Here is a 17,556-nt window from a genome sequence, read left to right as displayed (position 1 = left end):
CGGAATGTTTACAGATATTCTCACCCTAAAACATAATCATCGTTTTGTTTTTGAAAACCCAAATGCCTCTCCTGCCTTAGCAACATAACATTAAGGTAAAATGAACTATGGCCTGATCTGGACACCTCTAGTGTACCCGTCTGAATAACATAATGAAAACAGAAACTATCCGCCAAGCCCCACAAACTAACCCATTGTTTATCTAGACAGGTTTCACATGTCTTGGTTTCGTTTGGCCTCCTGATAGCACATCATCCCTCACGTAATAGATCAAGCAAGCTTAAACAATCCCAAACAAGCCTCTCTCCCTCCTGAATGTGTAAGCCCCAATACCAGAAACCTGCCTTCATCCCATCCTTCCAATTTTCTTCTCACTCTCCCCAAACCCTATACTCCCTTCACGTCTGACTCACAGATCCTTTTAGTCAATCCTTCTTCACTCATCCATATGGATGAACCATTTCTGCACACCCAGGTCAGCCTCTCTCAATTGGACTGTGATTATCACTACACCTTGCTCCTACAGAGCCATTCCTTAAATGATGAACCCATCTTACGCCATGTACTGTCAATTACACATCTAAGTTTCTACATGCCCACCCTTTCTCTCTATTTTCCTTCTTTTTTACTATTTTTTTTTCTTTTTCCTTTCATTACATTTACAGAAAAGCATTGTGCTAATTAGAAATAAGAAGCAAGATTTTTTATTCATGGTTATAGATGCAAAAAAATATCAATATAAAAACATTCTCTTTCTCTTGCAATACTCACACAGATGACATCAAAGACTGTAATAGGCAGCAATTCATCTATCTGTCCAAGGTCCTTTGTGAATCTATTTAGGATCTGACCTGAGAAGACAGGACACCACCTCGTCAGCATTAACTTTCAAGCATGTTTATGGACATTGGTTTTACTGACAAGATACAGTTTTGGAAAAGATATCCTTGATAAAGTACAGCTCTGAGAATTCAAAATAATATTTAAAATCTGTATGTATACTTACAGTATAAAGGTCCAGTTTATTACAGAATGCAAATATGATCATACCACTGCAGCATGTACTCACATGATGAGAACTGGGATATTTCCCATAAATTTTCAGGATAAAGAAACACACAATACCTAAATTCAAAGAATAACTGAATGGCTTCAAAGAACAAGGGTTTTGGATCTCCTTGAAGATTAATTTCCAGCCTTGAAGATTAATTTCCCAACCTACACTGTGATCTATGGAAACAACAGGCTCTGTCCCCAGTCAGGCTACATTAGTAAAGCTTGTAACAGAGTAACTCCATTATCGCTCTCAACAAAACATTAGCAGCAGTTAAGACCTAATGTAAACACTTTAATCACTGGCCTAGCCAGCTGATGACAGGCACTACTCCACCTCGTGCTGGGTAACCTGTTACAATGTATATGTTCACGCAAAGTAACCCAGAGGTATCACAACAGCATGCATACTCCCAGCTTTCTGTAAAAACTCAATAAGTAGTTTTCCTAGGAAACTTAAAACTGAATTTCAGTGCTTATCAACACTGTAAAAAGGTCATCCTATGAGTGGAGGCCACTTGTTAGTCCATTACTTATGCAATGAAATAATCATAATTCTGAGGACACACGTGAAGAGGCCATATAAGCTTTAGCTCAAAAAAGTCTTGCTGGAAACATTCGAGGTTCTTTCAACTCCATAGTTTCTGAGCACAATATCTAGGATCTTGACATCCATAACCTCAATAACTAAGGCTAGAAATTTCCCTGAGCTTATAAAGTTACCAAGATGGTGCATAAATATTTTACAGCTCACATTATGGAATACCACCTTTGAAAATTAATACATAAACACATCCTATCTGTGATTATTCAGACAGGATTAGTACCCAGTAAAGCAACTGCCTAAAAACTGCATCTAACAACTATTTCAATTCTGCAAGCAAGCAATTACTAATTGGTCAGGACACGTATTCATGTCTCCTGGAATGAATGCCGGGACTAAAAACTTCTGCTGTACAGATGGACTACATTCAGCCTCGATTCTTGTTCAAAAAATGAGACATAATGATATACTGGTTCGACTGCTTTGAAATGAGGTGTACATTACTAATGTATTTCACAGATGTTCTGCAAACTAGGCAAAGGAGATTTAATATTTTAGTAATCAATACTTTAGCAAATGCTCATAAAAACTGACTAAAAATCACTCTGAAAGGGTAAATCTGAAAGGGAATTCAATAACTGCTAAAATAATATAAAAGCTAATATTGTGTATCACTTTCAGACACCAAGCAAAAACTTTTTAGTTTTCAACAACCTATATGGACTAAAAATTACAGCCTGCAGGGTGGGAAAATTAAACCCAGAGAAGAATGAAGTATAAGATTCTGACAGATGCCTGTACTTAAAAAAACAATTCTCTGTTTATCATTCCAAATGAGTCCTTTACGAAAGATGTTCATAATCTTTAATTACATGAGCATTAAAATTTCCTCTGAACCTTCCAGGTGACCACTTGTGACAGGAATGGAAGAAGAACTTGGTGATCACAGTTCTTTAACCTCTTTTCTGTTGAAGTATATTCTGCTGGTATACATATCTCTCTTTCCTCACACAACCTTCCCATTAAGTGGTACAGCACACATCCACCAAGCGAACCTCGCTAAAAACTCTTCTGCATTTAGACTGGTATCCTCCAGAGCGATACTATCAAGATCTAAAGAATCAGGACAAGATGAGTATTATCAGTTGTCAACTGACTCCACTATTACTCTATATTCATAATTCACTGTATATGAAACCAGTAATCAAAGTAACTGCCACAAGAGGTTTAAGAAGTAAGATAAACTGTTTAATCCTCTCCAGTTCCAATTTGGTTAAGAAAAGGCCATCAACACTACACCTTTTTAAATGTCTTAACAGAGAACTCTTCATAGTCGTCAACATATGTCAACCAAGACACTCTACCAGGCTGCCTAAAAAGAAAAGCAATAAATAACACCGTCTCCTGGCTGCCCTAGTCAGTATGATGACACTTCTTATACACTGTAACAAAAAACTGGTGTGGCCATTATACCTCCTTTTGATAAATAGTTTCCTATTTCACATGCTATCAAAATACAGCCTGGATGGGAACCTAGAGCCTGATGTCTCCTTAGCTCATAACCAGGCTCAGAAAAGTCAATGATCACCCAAAACCAGCCACAGACACTGTTTCCTTGGGCCACTTAACTTACTGTTCATTACTCACATCAAGTCTTTTCAAAACCATTGCAACTGTGTGCTTTTTCTAATGATTTGTAAATCATACTTGAAACCATCAATGATAAACTTATCAAATAACATGAAAATTCATCACACACTTATACAGCAGTGAGTTTCAATAACTTGGCCATGAAGCTGAAAGTCACAAAAAAAGTGTAGATTTTGAAATATGAAGAGCAATTTTTTACTTAAAAGTAATACTATGCGAGTATCAAAAATAGAGCGAGCACCAGCTCACCTACAGTTTACAGCGCCTTGAACTCATAAACATGGTGTATTCACCATGATTACACCCTAATCATAACATATACAGGTGGCTAAAACACATTCAAAGAGCCCCCATATTCATAAATGTCACCTAAACACTTATGATTCTTCTTGACTCTTGAAAAAAAGGAAAAATTTTCACACAGTTTGGTACTGTCACCAAGTGGGGAAAAAAAAAATCCTAACTTTCTTCTGTGCATCTGTGTGAGAAAATCCGGTAGTGAAGACCCCAAAATAAAGTTTTGATACTGAATCTCTTCTTGATGTTGATAACCCTAAAAGGTGCCAGGAAAGCTTGTATATTGGCATATCTTCAACAGTCTCCTTCACTATCACTAAGTCCATCTATCCACTCGACAGGAACTAGAACCAATAAACCCTGGACACCAGTCAGTTTAAGAATCACTTGAATCTATCAATCAATTTAAGAATCACTTCCTGAGGATCTACACTGGTGGAAAAAGATGTATCTATGTCTAGACATTTCAATTTAGGGTCATGGTTCTGATCACTGCTATCTCCAAATCATATACTTGAGAAACGTGTCAAGAAGAAGGCATTAAATTTGCTCAGCCCACACAGCATCACTCTGATATGCCATATTTCCGCTCCCATTTGGAAGGCTATGGCCCTTCTTTTCATGGGATTAATTGGAATATGTGAAGGTGCCTTAAAGATCCAAGCTTATAACCCATACACCTTTCTATGTGTGCAGTAAACATTTTCCTCTAGTCATCTTAACCCTTAATTGTTTTAATTTTTGATTTCATAAATAGATGTTGAGACTTCTTGTACTTAGTTAGAGCTGAGTCCTCTTGTTGTTAGCCTACTGCCTTCTTAAGTCAGTTACCGATTTCTCAATAACTTTGATGGCAATCTCACTGTACTGAATGACCATTTTATCATCGATCTTTTCTTTGTCTTTTGGAGTGAATAATAACTTAAATTTAGTATTCTGACATTGTTTTCATACCTTTTGCCCATTCTTAAATGTCTAATCTTTGATTTTTGGTTCTTTGCTTTATTCACATATAAAAATAATACATTTTTCTCCAGTCTTCACAGAGGATTTGATTTTGGAAATAGGTTGGAAAAGTGAATCCATGCAAAGTGAACCTAATAGCATCTGGGAAAAATAGTGGCACATTCCTTCCAGCTCCTTAAGTCCCCTCTTTTCCATTCTGCCAAGGAAAAATATGCACACGACAATTTTGCAGAGATGAATTACACATGGAAATAAGATGGTGTCGAGCATAAGTGAAGGACTAGTTGGAGGAGGGTGGTGATGCTTTCATATCAGGATCTGGCTCACCTCCATATCCACTTCCTTGTCACATATATCTGTGAGAGGCAGCAGACTCATCTCTTGATATTAACTTCACTTTTAATTCTTCTTGGGGGTTACACAATACAAAAATATAAGCATAAAGCAGTAATCCAAGAGGTGAATACATAGATTTGTGCATATCACATGCATGCAGCATGTGATATGAGAGTAAAGTCAAGATATTACACTGGGTAGTGGGCAGGGGCTGCGAGAGGTGGGTGCATTACTTCCCTCCTGTCCTACGAGTCCTTTTTATCTCTATGAGGTTCTTGCAGCACTCTGAAAGATGACCACATCTATTGGTCAAGACCATAAGTCATAAAGTGTAGTGGTGTTGCATGAGCATCTTTGTATTGACAGTGCAAGGCTATTGAATAGTAAGGGCTGAATGTCTTCACTGTGGTAGTTGCATTGTGGACATGAAAGGTCTCAGGATATAGTGAAAGAATGCTCATAGTGTTATAGTGATGGGTGATGTCCAGAGTATAGACTGGAAAGTTTGACTTCTGTTTGTCTGGATACTTCCGATGGGTGTATGTCTGGTATTGCAGAGTTTAAGACTTAAGTGGGAGGGCAGTCGTTTGGTGCTTGTCGGGTTATCTTAGTGTGTATGTTTTGTTAGTGTTATGTTTGCTGGAGGGTAGGGGACAATGGAGGGGGATCTGTGAGTAGAGTTTGCTAAAGTGAGGCAGGGGTAGGATTCTTATTTCTACTTTGGGGTTTGTGGTTAGTTATAGAGTGATTTGGGTGGAAGGGATATAGTACTGTTGCACAGAAATAAGTAGTGAACATGGGATTGTATTGGATCTTTGTTTCATGGTGTAAGTGTTGAGTGTTTGTGGTTGTTGGGCAGCCAGTGATTGTTCTTCTAAGAGCACTATTCTGAGTGGTTTGAAGTTCTGTTGCATTTGCTTTTGAGAAGGTAGAAAATCAAGAATGTGAGATGTGGTTTAGAATGGGGAGTACGACTGGTTTACAGATGTTTAGGGATTCTTTTTCTTGTCCAAATCTGGTGCCAGTTGGTGTTCTGAAGACATTTAATTTGTGTGTTGCTTTTCTTTCTTTTTTTTCTTTCAAACTATTCGCCATTTCCCGCATTAGCGAGGTAGCGTTAAGAACAGAGGACTGGGCCTTTGAGGGAATACCCTCACCTGGCCCAATTCTCTGTTCCTTCTTTTGGAAAATTAAAAAAAAACGAGAGGGGAGGATTTGTGTTGTTGTTGTGTTGCTTTTGTGTTCATATTTTCAGTGTTGGGGAGCGCATGTCATGTGTACTGCATTTGATGCCTAGAATGGTTGGGCTTTTGTTCAGTAGGGTGATTTCCCATTCAAGGTAACTGAAGGGAGTATGCTGGATTCAAGTCTGTCTCAGGTTTAAAGAGTCATTGAAGATTTCTTTGGAGACACAAACATTCTGTTCTTGGTAAGTCATTATTCCAACTGTGTAATGCTCCATGTCTGACGATGCTATTGTGGTGTCAGGGTGCTGTGATGCGATTGTTAAGTCATCTGCATATGAGAGAACCTTCATGTTGTGGTTAGCTACATGTAATGCATTTGCACCATTAGATCATCAGTCCTGTTTCATTTCATTTTGTCAAAATGAGAGCTCAAGGCACTTACTCAGCTTATGTCTTTATTGATATGCCAAATGTCTCAAACATCTTCAAATCATACCCTCTAGTTACTTCCATAATATTATGAAATATACTCATGTGTGGTTCTATCCACTGCCAGGTCCACCCACAGGTACCTAATGCACTCCACTTCCTCCATGTCCTCTTTGTTCAAACTTACTTTTAAACTACCCTGTCTCATCCTCTTGATGCGCCTCATTAATTTACTTTTGTTCATATCCCATATTATCTCCTTTCACACGCTCTCCTAAACTGTCACCAACTTCTGGAGTCTGTCTCTAGAGATTGCTACCAGAGCCATTCTACCAGCAAACACTAACTGATTCACCTCCATGCCTCAAAAATGACCATAGTTTGAACAGAGTGAGCAAAATTCTGGTATGGTTACATTACTTTATCAGGCAAATACAGTATAATCTTACTGGTCGCATCTCAGGCTCCAAACAAAAGTTCAACTTAACCTAACCAGGCAATACAAAATTTTGACTCATCACAGGCATTTTTCTACGGTTTTTGTTATTCTCCTGTCAGAAATACCTGATAACATCATGCAAAATTTTGCATTATCTGATAGTGACTCAACTAAATTTCTCTGCAACCATATACAAATTCAGCACATGACCAACAACCCATTGATGTGGACTTGTTATCAATGTCAGCTGCATTATGCTCCACTGTCCAACTCATTAGTAAATTCAACAATAAACCCAAATCTTTGGACGACACAAAACATACTATAAACAGAGACGATCATATTATCAATATGAAGCCTGTGTAACAGAAACCTTGAACATAATTTTGGATGGTTCCCATACCACTAGAAACATAAGCACCAACACCAACTGCCACCCATGCCTCCAGAGACTGCTACACCTTCACCAAGCTAATTTGAGCACCACCACCAAAACATTTAGAAATCATTCTTACTGTCATGAAATCAAATATAGTTCCAGGAAGAATTTCATCAATTTGTCCCATATCTTTTGAGAACCTGTTAAGTGTGTGTCCTGCAAAATCATGGGAACAAATGAGAACACTTTAATAATCTGTTTCAATCATCTTAAGAAAATATAATGCAAGGTTAAATAAACATAAAGTGTAATTACTGATACATTAAAATGTTAATATAATCAAGATGATGAAAGTACCTACACATTTTCAGTGCCTCTACAACCACCAATGCTATCCACACATTCATATCTTAACCCTTAAACTGTGAGACATATATTTTGTCAGGACAAAAGTCAAGTGCAACATATGTCGTTTGTCAATGCAATACCAACTGCAACATGAATCTTCTGAAATAAGATTTCTGTGCCAAAGTATTAAATTGCACACCAAGGGTAGCAATCGTAAACCATGTCAAATGCCTGAGTATGCCTTCTGACATACTCTACATATCAGTCACCATGAAGGACTCACGTATAATGTCACTTCCTAATAACCCAGTATCTCTACTTCCCATGGTACTGATAGAATGTGAGGGAGACTGGAGGACTGTTGAATATATTATAGGAAAGGGTGGAAGATGTGGGGAGTTCCAGACATGGAGGTACATGGAGAAAGTTATGACAAATGGTTTGGAGAAAAAAGAAGTGTCGGAGAAGGCTTTGCATTACATGAAATTTGGCAAAACAGCTATAGTGAATGAAAAAGAAGCTGAATTTCTCAGGAAAGGTGGTGACAATATTCACTGACTATGAGTCAGGATTTTCAATGTTTACAGTTCAACGTGAGGTGCTTGAGGATTGGCAGAATACCTACACAGTGCCTATGTATAAAGGCAAAGGGCACCAAAAAAGAATGTTCAAATTACAAAGTAGTAAGTTTGCTAAATGTGCCAGATAAACTGTATGGTAATACAGTAATATGGTAACACTAATAGAAAGAGGAGGGTTTGTGCATAGCATCTATGGACCTGGAGAAAGAGTATGATACAAAGTGCTTGTGGTATGCGTTGCACACGTTGTGCGGAAAGAAAGCTACTAAAAGTTGTGAGGAGTTTTCATAAGCAAAGTGTGTGTGTGCAAGTAGGAAAAAAGGAGAGTGAGTGGTTTTAGGTGAAGGTGGGTCTGTGCTAGAGGTGTGTGATGTCACCATGGCTGTTTTATCTGTTTAAGGATATAATGGCGATGAAAGTAAATGTGAGGGTCTTGGAGGAAGGGGCAGGTATGAAGTCTGTTGGGGTGGTGGAACCTAGGAGAAGAATGAGTTGCTGTTTGCTGATGACACAAATATGGCGGCAGATTTGAATGACAAACTGCAGAAACAAATTTCTGAGTCTGGGAGAGTGAGAGAAGAAAGATGACAATATGAATTAAAGTAAGGTTATTAATTTAGCTGAGGAAGTCAGTTAAAGTGTGAGTCTGAGTGGAAAGAACTTGGAGGAAGTGAAATGATTTAGATACTGATAAAGTGCACGAAGGAAGGCTGTGAGTAGTTAAAGCTATCCAGGATGTATTGTGTGACCCTGTATGCAGTGTGGTAGTGGAAAGCCTAAGTTGAAAGCTGTGTTATATTGAAGAGTGAGGGATATTTTGTTTGTTTCTGTTGTGGATCAGTCTTTTATTTACATGTGTTTATGGGGAAGGAGGGTGGGAGGGAGACAAAAAGAGTTTTTACCTCAAAAATTTTCTAATAAGTTACAGGGTGGTGAATGGGAACAGCACAGAGGGTTATGGGTTTGTCTTACGTAAAACCTCTGAATTTAGTCACAAATAAACATCAAGGCCTAGTCATGCATAATTCTGAACCATGCTTATTCTTACTTCAATGAAATCCCACATTGTCCCAGGTAGAAAGTCATCAATTTGGCCAATATCCTTTGTGAAGCGGTTAAGTACCTGTCCTAAGTAATTTAAGATGAAGTAAAAAAAAATTGTAGAAGAAAGAGATAGTGTTCAAATGACAAAAATATCATATGAGTAACATCTATTATCACCAACAAGAACAAGAACAACAACAACAATAATAATAATAATAATAATAATAATAATAATAATAATAATAATAACAATAATAATAACAATAATAATAATAATAATAATAATAATAATAACCAATAATAATAATAATAATAATAATAATAATAATAATAATAATAATAATAATAATAATTAATAATAATAATAATAATAATAATAATGACATCAATAATCAAGTTTGCATTTGAAATCTTTAGAACTAATACACACAGCAATAAATTTTACATACCAACAGGATGGGTGTCAAAAAACTTAATAGGTACATGAATGATGGCCTTGAACATGCGATTGTGCAGTGTTCTTGATGAAGTCATACAGATGACAAAGAAGAGTACTGTTCGGCACAAAGAAAGCACAAACAGCCCAGCAGTTAAACCTGGGGAGCAAAGAATTCTCATTATTACTCACAAGCTTAAAAAGTTTGTCATCTTAACATTTCTGTACTGCATTTGCATTAAAGTGGCTTTGCAATAACATTCTGTTTGAGAAGCTGCATGCAGCCCATCGTGTTAACAAAATACTGGGAATATCTATTCAAGGTTGATAAACAAAGAGGGCTTGCAATATCAAAAAAGGCAGTCTCTGCAAATTTCATGTCATGGAGACAAAAAAGAGGAATAATAATTATGGTCACCACAGAACCATAATGAAGGAATACATCATTAGAGAAAAAATGGGTAGAAACAAACCTATCACTCCTTCTTGTTGCTGCTGTAGCCTTTACCATTTACTCGAGATGTTTCAAGAGCAGAAACAAGTTTTCATAAGCACAACAGTCACACATATGTCTAATACACTGTAAGCATTTTTGTTTTTCTAAGTTGTATGTTCCTACTCACAAGACCAACTCCTTCTGTAGTCTTCTACAGCAAGCAAAGATTTTCTATCTATCTATCACTGCAACTCCAATCCTAATCCAAATGGGGTGGATCTGGTATGCACAGCTGCTGCAACATCAACTGTCCTCCTATTTATTTTTTCTTATTTATCTATATCTCTGATGCCTGTTCCAACCGGAACTCCCTCAAAAGGGTGGCCACAGCAACAGAGTCTCCATGACTAAAAAACTCCAGTGCTACTAAATGTTCCTACCTACTACTTCTACTGCTCCTATTATTTTGCCAAAAGGCAATGTGGGGAAATCTAGAGTTACGAAGAATGAGCTGCATGAGTTAAGTATTGTCAAGTGTTACATACGACAAGGAGAGACTGCATGTCTGTGGACAGAATGCCAGTAATCCATATGTTAGTGAGGCAGAAAGAAAAGACAGCTATCTAGGTAAGAGGAGTGCAACTTGACAACCACTAAAGTACCGACTCACTAAATAGATGTCACTAGCTCTCCTAATGCCCAGGAAGGTAGTACTGGTATTATACCTTACAGGAGTATGATACTGATACACTGTTCTCCCTAACCACACAACTTTCTTATGAAATTCAAAGTCAAATTCATTGTCTGTTGTGCATGACACTACTTCACTGTAAGATGACTCATAGTTTCATTCAGTTGCAATCATCAAATTCATACTCTCAGTCCATGAACCAAAGCAATTTTGACCACCAAATGGAGGGACTAACAGCCACAAAGATATTCATTATGTTCTGAAAGTGTCCGATATCATGTATCTACCTATATCTCTGATACCCGTTCCCTCTGGGAACTCCAAATAAGAGGGTGGTCATGGCAAGAGTCTCCACTTACCCTCCTTACATGCCTCCTTTGCATGCACCAGTTCAGGCATTCTTCCACTATTTCTCTTCCTACAGGACTCTTCCAATCTATTTCCCCATGTCACAGAAAGTCTTTCCCTCGTATTAACCCCTTCAATTGAACTATCTCCCCTTGTCGCCCTTTCACTTGTTGGACCAGGAGATACAAAAATAATCATTATATTCTGCCAGTGTTGGGTATTATCTATCTATCTATATCTCTGATATCTGTTCGCTCTGGGAACTTCAATCAGGAGGGTGGTCATGGCAAGAGTCTCCACTAATCCCTCTCCTTACATGCCTCCCTACAAGAGACGGGTGATTATTAGTGCTTAAGCATGTGGCCATGAAAGAAAAGATGGAAGACAATTTCTTTGGGAACAGCTAAGTGAGTGTGTCAGCAGTTCTAATGCAAGAGACTGGGTATCAGTGATGGCTGATTTAAGTATGAAAGTGAGTAATGTGGAGTTGAGGGTATAACTGAAGGGCATTGGGTATTCAGCAAGGTAAATGGAACTGGTGAACAGCTCCTGGAGTTGTGTGCTTAAAAAAGAGTGGTGAGAGGAAATACCAGGTACAAAAAGAGGGACATACACAAGATGTCAAATGTAAATTCCTAGCACAGCTACAAATTCAAGTATCTCCTTACCACTGTACACATAAACATTTGTTGTGGTGTCCAAATAGCCCTCTGGTACTGGAGCATTAACATATGAGAAACTAGAGCCATTTCCCAAAAGATCCATGACTTTGTCATTTGGTTCTAAAATCATCTGTGCTCGAATCTGTTCACCATTGGCCCTGAAAAAGCAACATGCAACAAAATCAACTACAATAAGAGATTTCTCTTATATAACTAAATAACAAAGAATCTCGTAAAAAATAACAACTAACAGGATGAACAACATTAAGTGATTCCCCTCACATAACCAAATAACAAAAGATCTCAGCATTCGTGAGAATCAAACAGTAACAAATACAATTATTGTTGTTACTGGAACACTAGACATTCAGTAGCTTAGAAAACTTAGTATTTATTTAGCAATCTCTTCAGTTCCTTTGTCTGACCATGTGAAAAAAGTATATACTTGATTTTTGGATGTTACTAAAAATGCAGAATTCTAAAAAAACTTCTCAGTTAGCACAAAAAACATATATATTTTAGGAGATGATGCATGCATAGATAAAATAAACAGAAGCAAAGCTTGCGTGTAGCCTAGAAATGTACACTTCTAAGCTCATTACATGAAATACTTCATCTTATGAGAACATTTACAAACATATAAAGAGGGGCAAGTATGAAGTCTGTTGGGGATGAGAGAGCTTGGGAAGTGAGTCAGTTGTTGTTCGCTGATGATACAGCGCTGGTGGCTGATTCATGTGAGAAACTGCAGAAGCTGGTGACTGAGTTTGGTAAAGTGTGTGGAAGAAGAAAGTTGAGAGTAAATGTGAATAAGAGCAAGGTTATTAGGTACAGTAGGGGTGAGGGTCAAGTCAATTGGGAGGTGAGTTTGAATGGAGAAAAACTGGAGGAAGTGAAGTGTTTTAGATATCTGGGAGTGGATCTGTCAGCGGATGGAACCATGGAAGCGGAAGTGGATCATAGGGTGGGGGAGGGGGCGAAAATTTTGGGAGCCTTGAAGAATGTGTGGAAGTCGAGAACATTATCTCGGAAAGCAAAAATGGGTATGTTTGAGGGAATAGTGGTTCCAACAATGTTGTATGGTTGCGAGGCGTGGGCTATGGATAGAGATGTGCGCAGGAGGATGGATGTGCTGGAAATGAGATGTTTGAGGACAATGTGTGGTGTGAGGTGGTTTGATCGAGTAAGTAACGTAAGGGTAAGAGAGATGTGTGGAAATAAAAAGAGCGTGGTTGAGAGAGCAGAAGAGGGTGTTTTGAAATGGTTTGGGCACATGGAGAGAATGAGTGAGGAGAGATTGACCAAGAGGATATATGTGTCGGAGGTGGAGGGAACGAGGAGAAGAGGGAGACCAAATTGGAGGTGGAAAGATGGAGTGAAAAAGATTTTGTTTGATCGGGGCCTGAACATGCAGGAGGGTGAAAGGAGGGCAAGAAATAGAGTGAATTGGAGTCATGTGGTATACAGGGGTTGACGTGCTGTCAGTGGATTGAAGCAGGGCATGTGAAGCGTCTGGGGTAAACCATGGAAAGCTGTGTAGGTATGTATATTTGCGTGTGTGGACGTGTGTATGTACATGTGTATGGGGGGGGGGGGTTGGGCCATTTCTTTCGTCTGTTTCCTTGCGCTACCTCGCAAACGCGGGAGACAGCGACAAAGTATAAAAAAAAAAAAAAAAAAAAAAAATAAACTCACCAGTACGATAACCAATAATCAGTTCCAGAAAACAGAACTTGTGTTATTACATTAGCCAAAAAGAGTATTATCAAAAGGATCCATCCTCCTCCAGCCAGGAAATACTCAAGGTATATTGCTCCTTTGACAGACCCTTCAGATCGCATTTCCGCTTCAGAGCCCCGTCCTTCAGGTTCATCTTTATCAACACTGTCATCTGTGTCTTTAAGCTGAAAAAAATCAAAAATGACTTGCTCAAAACAAATGAATTACCTGGATCAATAACATCACCTTTTCAAAGCAATAATATATCACTTAAGCACATCAAGAGAATTTTATATGTGACATACATATATATCCTTGGGGATAGGGGAGAAAGAATACTTCCCACGTATTCCCTGTGTGTCGTAGAAGGCGACTAAAAGGGAAGAGAGCGGGGGGCTGGAAATCCTCCCCTCTTGTTTTTTTTTAATTTTCCAAAAGACGGAACAGAGAAGAGGGCCAGGTGAGGATATTCCCTCAGAGGCCCAGTCCTCTGTTCTTAACGCTACCTTGCTAATGCGGGAAATGGCGAATACTTTGAAAGAAAGAAAGAACATACTATCTGTCTATTTTCGCTACAATTCCTTCTTACAAATCTTGATATCATTCAATGTTTAGTTGACAAACAATTTGCATTAAAATACTAGGGTAAATTCTTTTATATAATCTTTAGTACAAATATTCTACGGTGAAAAATATCTGTAACTCATTACTTTTTAACAAATACTGCTTTCCATTATGCTTCTGAAGAGTTTATGTCACTGCATAATTCTGTCTGTAAATAAACAGAACAATCATATCTACTAAGAGGGGAAGAATATAAGTGCTACATAGATTTCTTATTTCACAGTACCTATGTGAGCAACTTGTATGCATGGGAACATCGAAAAACAGAAGGAAACAAAACAGTAAAAATATCAGAGAAAAATCTAAATGACAGTCAATGCCTAATGGAACAAAGTGATTCCTGCATATGTATAGTATGTGCCTAAATCTATTCATTATGCTTTTTGTGACATATCTAATGCATTTTTGTTATCTATAATATCAAGACAAATTTTTACAAATAAAGACACTCATCAATCATAAATGAAAACTGTCAGAAATTTTCATATCTTTGTAAGTAGTAGATTTCCAAAACAGAATTTTGAATAGGTCTTTAATTTTGCTTTTGTGAGCAGATATAAAAATTTCAATGGATGAAGAGAACAAGAGTAAGTGTACAGATTGGGATTATGTACTGTGGTGAGATCTGAAGAGAAAGCTAGTACATTCTATACACGTAATCTGTCCGAGCTCTAACCACTGTCTTTGCTGGATAATGTTGGGTTTCAAGTACAATACCTATGGTGGATAATAAAGTCTACACACAATATGTTGGAAAATGGTAAATAACATGCTTAGTATGTCAGAAGGGTACAGTACAAAATATTAAGGCAAATTTCTTGCCAAAATCTCCAAATGTACACCCCCTCCTCTCTCTCCCTTGCTTTCTACTTAATCATTTTCCTGCCCAAGCATCCCCTTCTATGGAGGATACCACAAGGTGAAACTATGGTCAAGAAATATAGTGATGTTCTACATAGTGCATGAAGTGCTTGAGGGGCAACTGAGGACCAAGCATTTAATGTCTTCAATATGGTAAATGCATCTCAGAGATGAAGGGTCTTGCAATATGACGAACTGATATTCATAATGCTGGGGAGATAAGTGGTGTCCAGATTAGAGACAAAACAGTGTAATGTGCACATTCCTGGAGAGTACAGGTTCATATGGTTGCATGTCTGGTAGAGTGAAGTCTAAGAATAAATCAGGAGGGTGGCTGTTCAGTGCTTGTCAAGTCACTGCAGAGTGTAAAACTAATGAAAGACGGTAGTCTTTTCAAAATACAACTAGCTTCAAACGAGTCTACCCTTTCCCTGATATTGACTGAGGTACAGCCTTGAAGCTGCAGGAGCTCATGGTTGGGGGTCCTACAGTCATATAATAATGAAAATAATTTTCATGCTTGTTTGCTATTTCCTACGTAAGCGAAGTAGCACCAGGAACAAAGACATGGCTCATTCCCACATATCCATTACTTAGCTTTCATATGCGATGCACTGAAACCACAGCCCCATCTCACCAACCAGGCCCTACAAACCTTTCCATGGTTTTTGCTAACTGATGCAAGCTAATAATAAGTAAGAGGAGTATGTATGAGAGAGTTGAATGGAGTGTGCTGCAGTGGTTTGGACATATGGAGAAAATGAAACATTCAAGTTATCCATCTATGTATTTTTTTTTTTTTTGGCCTTTTACTCTAATTCTGAAAATGTTAAGGTGCTTTTATTATATTTATGTCAAAGAATTTTCTTTATCTGAATGACCTATGTAACACATGATGAGGTAACGTTAAGAACAGAGGACTGAGCCTTAAAGGGAATATCCTTACTTGGCCCCCTTCTCTGTTCCTTCTTTTGGAAAAATCAAAATGGGAGGGGGAGGACTTCCAGCCCCCCACTCCCTGAATTCTACTATTATCAACACACAAATATGGACAAGGTATTTCCCTAATGTACATTTTGAACTTAAAATTAATGTATCTAGTCTAACATAAAGAAAATTTTTTCTACAGGACCACAATTTACAACAAAATATACTTTAAGCTCTAGAATTCCAGATGTGACTAATTCAACAGCAGACATGAAAGCATAAATAGATTATACGAAGCAAAGATAACTGCATAAAAAAATGAAATCAGAAAAAACCATGCAAAAGATAAAGAACATGCAAGAGATCAACATGATTTAAAGCAAACTTTAAAAATATAAATGGAATACTATGTCTCAAACATACATATATGTACCACACTTACACAGCACATCTCAACCACATGCAAGCATTTAGCACTAAAAAAGAAAAAATCAACTACAAAGTTCTTTTCTGTATTTTTGGAGGAGGGTTCATTCACGTTTACCACCTGATGCTCACTAAACCACATTTTGAGCAAATTCTGGAAAAAATATAGCCAAACGCCTTGCATATTAAGATTTGCAAAATACAAATAATTTATTGCTACCTTAAAGAGTGCAAAAATCTTTTTTCCAGTCACCACACAGCACTCCCCTATGCCAACCTGAAAGCCTGCATGAATAACTTCCCACTTACCTATGTTCGTCTTAAAAAGGGCATTGCTGGACTCTGCCTACACATGAGTACGATAGGGTATGATTATACCAACAGTTCTGCTAATATTTATAAAGAAATCTAGAAGTGACATCCCCAAAATATTCAATTCTTGCTTACTACCCCTTTGAGGGAGTTCCAGAATGGTACAGGCATTGGAGATACAGATAGACAGACCTTTCCTTCCTTTGCAAGGTAATATCAAGAACTGAGTCTATCTGTGACACCTGTTCCCTCCAGGAACTTCCTTCATGAGAATGGCCATGGGAAAAAAGTCTCCATTCATCCCTGTCTTTACACATCTCCCTCCCATACTAATCCCTGTCCTTAAATATCTCCCATGCATATACACCATTCCACATATTTTCCCACCATTTCTCTCCTTCCAGTACTCTTCCACTTAATTCTTCCATGTCACAGGTAGTCTTCCTCTCACATCAACCCCTTTAATTGTACTATCGTACACTCTTCGTAAATTCTCCATCTTGCACTCTTTCAACATGCCCAAACCACCTCAAAGTTTTATGTTTCATCCACTCTTGCATTCCATAATTCACCCTTTGTATTCCCTGCCATATCAAATTTATCATACACCACTTCATTACTTTCTTCATTTCATCCAGTCAAACCACATGCTCCTCTCAAATATTATTTTCCTGTCTGACAAAAATTGCAAAACTCACAAAATAGTGATCAAAATTTGTGAAAAAGAATCAGGGAACTGTATAATCTTGGCCAAATATCAATAATACCATTCCAGATGTCTATGATGCTGTAGATAATGTTCACTGAATGATACTGCATGTAGGAAAGAAAACCAACCCTTGCATAACAGACAGAGGATTA

The 17,556-nt window shown here is 37.9% G+C and overlaps 1 protein-coding gene across 7 annotated transcripts in view; it reads right to left on the bottom strand.

Annotated features, from left to right (window-relative positions):
• Positions 1 to 17,556, bottom strand: part of LOC139767458 (ATP-binding cassette sub-family C member 4-like) — a 140,042-nt gene that overhangs the window by 22,944 nt on the left and 99,542 nt on the right. For 5 of the 7 annotated variants that reach the window (XM_071696861.1, XM_071696859.1, XM_071696863.1 and 2 more), the window contains 4 exons: positions 13,522 to 13,730; positions 11,833 to 11,984; positions 9,703 to 9,849; positions 772 to 851 (listed from right to left, as the gene is read on the bottom strand). In XM_071696861.1, the coding sequence (XP_071552962.1) occupies positions 772 to 851; positions 9,703 to 9,849; positions 11,833 to 11,984; positions 13,522 to 13,730 (588 nt within the window). Of the gene's footprint in view, positions 1 to 771; positions 852 to 7,416; positions 7,497 to 9,257; positions 9,338 to 9,702; positions 9,850 to 11,832; positions 11,985 to 13,521; positions 13,731 to 17,556 lie in introns of all 7 variants that reach the window. The other 2 variants (XM_071696862.1, XM_071696860.1) reach the window with 2 other exon arrangements.

The sequence above is a fragment of the Panulirus ornatus genome, chromosome 61 (assembly GCF_036320965.1).
Source record: "Panulirus ornatus isolate Po-2019 chromosome 61, ASM3632096v1, whole genome shotgun sequence".
NCBI classification, from domain to species: domain Eukaryota; kingdom Metazoa; phylum Arthropoda; class Malacostraca; order Decapoda; family Palinuridae; genus Panulirus; species Panulirus ornatus.
Note: the sequence above shows the minus strand (reverse complement) of the source record. Positions and strands in the feature narration are given on the sequence as shown.